Source organism: Monopterus albus, unplaced genomic scaffold, assembly GCF_001952655.1.
Source record: "Monopterus albus unplaced genomic scaffold, M_albus_1.0 scaffold138.1, whole genome shotgun sequence".
Taxonomy (NCBI): Eukaryota; Metazoa; Chordata; class Actinopteri; order Synbranchiformes; family Synbranchidae; genus Monopterus; species Monopterus albus.
The window spans coordinates 922,971-928,709 of record NW_018128018.1 but is presented as its reverse complement, the minus strand read 5'-3'; the positions used below and the strand labels follow the sequence as shown (position 1 = coordinate 928,709).

At 41.7% G+C, this 5,739-nt stretch overlaps 1 protein-coding gene across 1 annotated transcript in view; it reads right to left on the bottom strand.

Annotated features, from left to right (window-relative positions):
• Positions 1 to 1,133: 1,133 nt before the first annotated feature.
• The window catches only part of srpk3 (SRSF protein kinase 3), a 13,370-nt gene continuing 8,764 nt past the window's right edge, over positions 1,134 to 5,739 (bottom strand). Inside the window, exons 13-15 of the mRNA XM_020613806.1 lie at positions 3,599 to 3,668; positions 3,301 to 3,393; positions 1,134 to 3,105 (exon numbers count right to left, since the gene is read on the bottom strand). Of these exons, the coding sequence (XP_020469462.1) occupies positions 2,921 to 3,105; positions 3,301 to 3,393; positions 3,599 to 3,668 (348 nt within the window). The 3' untranslated portion in view covers positions 1,134 to 2,920. The remainder of the gene's footprint in view (positions 3,106 to 3,300; positions 3,394 to 3,598; positions 3,669 to 5,739) is intronic.

Sequence of the window (5,739 nt, the reverse complement as noted above, 5' to 3'; positions counted from 1 at the left end):
CATCAGACTCCTAAACAGCTGAGGAGTTTATTACCAGGAAATATGTGATGTACTGTTTACATTCTCAGTTTGCACATGGATAATTGCACAATGACTGCTGCACATGGAGCATAGTTATATTCTTGTATATATATATATATATTACTAAATTGCTGCATCTGCACTGCTTAAAGTGCCTTAGATTTAGTGTTACTCATTTATCTACTTCATTTTTTATTTTGCGATTCATGTGGACAGCAAAGTAAGAATTTCATTGTACAGGGAAACACGTTTCCTAACTGTGCATATGACAAAATAAACACTTTGAACTTTGTTTTTACTTAATGTCTAATAAATTCAAATTGATCTAACCCCTCATGATTCATTGACTTTAAACGAGTTGGTGAAATGTAAATTGATCTGAAACAAATATGAAAGTTTAAAAAAATGGGTGTTGTGTGTTTGAAATGTATAAAACATGTTACATGTATGTCCTTGTTTAGTCATAAGGAACAATTTATATCATTTTAATGGAAAAATGCTTCTTGTTAATACAGAAAATACATCATCACACAGGCACACTAATATTTAAAATATAACTATCATATCAAATCAATTTATATAGCACTTTAAAAACATCCAGCTGACCAAAGTAAAAGACTATATAATACAGTAAGTGGGCAAAAGTATGTGGAAAACTTAACAATCTGAAACTTTTGGTTAAAGTCCTCATTTTCCTCATTTCCAGAGAGCCTCTTCCTAAAAACAAGAGGTTATCTGGCTAATGAAGAACAAGCCCTAATGATGGCAAGCATCCACCTCCCAGCTCCAAACTTTAGCATGTCCCCCCCCCCATAAAACATTTCAAATTCTGTGTGGTTTACGTAGTCTTCGGCACATCACTTCCTCCTGTGGTGCGCAACCTCACAGGCATCCTTGGTAACACTCATCAGTAACTGCTGATTGGTTAAAGCAAAAAAAAAAAACAACAAAAAAAACAAAAAACAAAAAAAACAAAAAACAAAAACAAACTGGAACCAAGTAGAAAACAGTGGAGAAACACGGCCCCCAGTTTCTGGAGTCCAAATGAATGACTTCACAATCAGGACACGCTGTCACTCCATTTTATTAAAAAATTTCACACAGAAAAATTAAAAAAAAAAAAAAAAAAAAGTCACGTGTGTGTGGGGGTGTTGTTTCAAGGCACTATATATTATAGAGATATGTGAGAACGTGAACAGGTCAGAGGACAACTCCGTTTCAGCTACAGAGCTCAATGCGATCAATACTGTTAGAGTTGGGAAGAGGATCAGCTGCTGCCAGAAAGCTACAGTGTGCTTGTCAAAGCCAAAACTCATTATCAGCAGCAAGTTTCAGAGGTTTGAGAAGTCTCTGATCAAGAACCATTAAATCAATCATTTCATACAGGTACAGCAGCACAAGAAAAAAGTTAAAAACAAGCTCAGCAAATGCTGACAAACAGTAAAATTCAGTCAAATAACAGAAATAAGAAAAAACTGTTTGGGGGTGGGAGGGGCTGGTTCATGCAGGAGGGAAAATTAACTCTGCCTCAAGTGTCATCATTTGAACTGAAACCAATTCTTCTGTCTCTCTCAGGCTGTATTTAATCAAACATGACACAGGTCAAAGGTCAGCAGAGAAAAAAAAAACTGACTCTGGATCCAAATGTGTGTAACTTTGTGCTTCTCACCTGCTTTACCTGAGTGCTGCTGTTGGTGGACTGCCTCAGTGCTGTGTCTCATTTGTCCCATCAGTATTTTTAGATAATGTCAAACTGTTTAAATGAATCAATAAAAGAAGTAGCTCACGCAGAATGTGTGGGCTGAATAATTCTCACTTACTAGTGTCACACAGGGTGAGGCTAGTATTCATCCAACCAGAACAACAACAAAAAAAACGTTATAATGTACAATGTCTTTTTACTCATCTCAGACTTCCTACATTTCAGACTGACACAACATCTGGTCTGTGCTTTCTTACTGCTGCAGTCCTGAACTGAGGGTCTGTTGTATATGAATTGTTAATGTTCAGAGAAGCGAAGAGTCCATGGTGCACATAAACCTCGTGTATCGCACGAGACCTGCACCATCTCCACGGATGTTCAGAAAAATGCAGTCGATGAAAACACAGAGTACGATCTTAAAAGACACCTCATCTGATTACCTGAATATAATGTCTGAGACTCAGACCAACACTGATGTATACTTTCCTCTAATCCACACGGACGGCATTTTCTACACGTCTCACGCTGCAGACAGGACACCATTAAATAAAATGTGTCAATCCACTCTGAATTTGTGACAAGTCTCATGTAGAAACCTCTCTCCATCTTTGTTCCCCTGTACCGCGTTTAGTGAAGCCTAATCTCCACAGTCAGCTTTTTAAAATCACACAATTCCCGTTGTTTTCTGTTTCTACTGGTATGTGTTATGACTGATCAGGTTGCTTTGTTTCACTGTCACGATTTAATGAGCCATGGAAAATCAACAAAAATCAATAAATCCATAGGCTGCATAAACACGTGATTTCTTCCTGATGAGCCTACGTGAAACTTGTTTTCATCCAGTACACCTGTGCTGTCTGCCTGGTGAAGGCTTTTCTCTGCCGTTGTCCTGCTGACAGACAGCTGTTCTGATGACAAAGCCACAGAATGTGATGCTAACGTTTCGCTTTCAGTGTTTTCCCAGTAACAGTTACTGTGCCCCACACACACACACACACACACACACACACACACACACACACTGTAGTTTGTAAGATTTGGATTCAGCCTTAATGATGATGGAGCTACAGAGACAAACACTGCTGTTTGTTTACCTGCACAAGAGGTTAGACGGCTCAGATGTTAATTTTTCCGCATCACATGACACCAGCACCACAGAGAGACAGACACTTCTAAAACTCCTCAACCACTGTGTGTTTACGTTTGCAGCCATGCATGCTGCAGACACTGTGCTGCAGTTGCTCTGCGTTCAGGCTGCAGTTCCAACATGGTCAAGAGGAAGTCACTGAACTGAGCTGCTTGATCCAACGGCCACTCATACTTCTCCAACAAAACCTCAAAGAGACCCCATGGCTTCAGACTGGAGATGTGACGCAGCTCACCTGAGACACATATGGAGAGGTAAGTGAGCCAGACAGGCAACATGGGACAAATTCTCAGACTGCATAACAACTGTGTAAGAAAATTATCTGCTTCTCTGATAAAAGGTCAAAGCCTCAAGAGGCCCATGGACATAAAAATTGAAGGACAGAAGTCAACTGCAGCCAATCACAGAGCCAGGAGGCAGACCATCTCACCTCTCCTGTTGAAATATTCTCTGGAGTACCTGCCAGACAGTGCGAAGGGCAGAGGAATCGGACCGAGCAGCTCGATGATGTGAGCGATGTGATCTGAGTAAAAATACCCAATGAAGTACTCCAAAGTACTTTAAAATGCATATTAGTGTTATTTCATATAATTCAGGGCTTCAGATTCAGTTTAGTACTCAAACTCCAGCATTGTCTGCAGTAGTATTATTGCATGTAGTATAACCATATGTAGTATATACACATTCAATAGCATTATTACTGTTCGTGGTATAATTCTGTGTAGTACCTTCATCTCTGGTGTAATCTTCTCCTGAATGAGGTTCAAAAAGATAATCTCCTGTTGCCAACTCAAATGCCTGAAACATAATCAATAGATCTGTCAGGTTCCTCGTGATCACTGAACGTGAACACACAACTGAGGCTGAGAAGACGAGTTTAAACACACTCTGAAATCAAAAAGTAAGTCTCGGTGTGTGCACGGTGTGTGTGTGTATTAGAGGTGTAAAGGTACAGTATTTTTTTACCGGACCGTTCTGGCACAGGACTTCGGGGTCGGTGGAAGCATACCGAGTGCAGTCTTTACTAGTTGTTTACAGTGGTAGGAGGCTTGTTTTATGTGTGGAACATGCTTTTCAAATCCACATTCCCACACAAACATGTAGTGAATGTGAAGGAACGTCATGCTGTGTTGAATGTTGGTCCTTGGAATTGACTTCCCCCCCTTTACAGTGCCAATGTGTGGTGGACCAGAGCGCAACAAACACACAGCACGCTTGGCTTAGCCCAGCCTCTGGTCAGTGAACGCCATGGCCAATGCAAACAAGGGCCCAGAAGACCCTCCCTGATCAGTAAGGCCTCCTGTCTGAGAACACTGTGGCCTCCCAGTGACATACAGCCACAGACAAAGACAAGTGGATAAGATGTCTTATTTATTGTGCTTCTGTCCAATACTTAGTATGGTTGTCCAGTGGTGACAATATGTCAAACTTGCTAACTCTTATGAAATGGTACTACACGAAGGTGAAGATCACTGCTGTGAGGAAACAACAAGCAGAGTGCAAACACTGCTTCCTTCATCATTTAAACAGCCTTTCCCCGGTTATTGGAGCACTTGGTAGTAGTAGTTTGCAGCAGTGTTCCATTTTTTTATTCTATTTTATTTGTATACATTATATTTGTTTCATTTGAAAATTACAAAATGTTGATGTTTAAAAAATACACATCATATTAAATGACAAGCTATTTTATGTGTATTTTTTTCCTTACTGTAATAAAAATTAACCAAACTGTGATTTCTATGTACGTTACAGCCCTAGTGTATAGAAAGTGTGCGTTTCAGTGTGCATTAGTTGTAAATCAGTGCGTATACCTGTCTATTCAGTGTTTCCCGCACACAGACCTTACTTGGGCAGGGCATCCCCTTCTATTAATGACCACCCAAGTATATTTGGCCTATTTTTATCATCTTTTTTTTTTTTTAATCCGAGAGATCTATGCCATCCTCGCCATCCTCCACACACACACACACACACACACATATTGTGACGACCTACGTCGGTTATTGGGGAGGGGTCTGGTGGCAGCGACATGATGCGGGGGGGGCATCATGGGAGTTCAGTGATTAGTTCGGGGAACAGTTGTAAAATTGTTGTTAAAGTGTTTTAATGTGTTCTGATGTGTTACCTTGCTGTTGTGTGTTGATGTTGCCGACTTGTACTGATGTGTTGTCTGATGATGTTTGCCGGTTGGTTGCTGTGCTGTGTTCTGAACCGTAAGTTTGAATTGTATGTGTGAAACTGACCTGGGGAAAATGTCAGTAGTTCTGAGTTCTAAATAAATGACTGAGAAGTCAGTACTGCATTGTGGTCATTGTAAAGGACACGCCCGAGCGCTATCCAGAGTCGTGCGGTGTATGGGACCTGGACTAGTCGCTAAGTGCTACCCAGAGTCGTGCGGTGTATGGGACCTGGAGTAGTCACTAACTGAGATCGGCATGGGTGCTGGCGCCCTGCTAGCTAGTTTAGCTGCTCCAGTATAGCTAGTCTCTCTCCTCCACGCCAGGGGTCATTACAATATGTTTGAACACTTTCTTACTGTATTTGAACGTGTGCACATATACAAAACATTCATTGATTTTCTACCGCTTAGTCCCTGAACGGGGTCACGGGGGGAGGTTGGAGTCAATCCCAGCCGGCAATCGGGCGACGGTGGGGTACACCCTGGACAGGTCGCCAATCCATCGCAGGGCTAACACATAGACGAACAACCACACACACTCCTATGGGCAATTTAGAGACACCAATCAACCTAAGCTGCATGTCTTTGGACTGTGGGAGGAAGCCGGAGTACCCGGAGAGAACCCACGCAAGCACGGGGAGAACATGCAAACTCCACACAGAAAGGTCCCAGGTGGGGCCCGAACCCGGA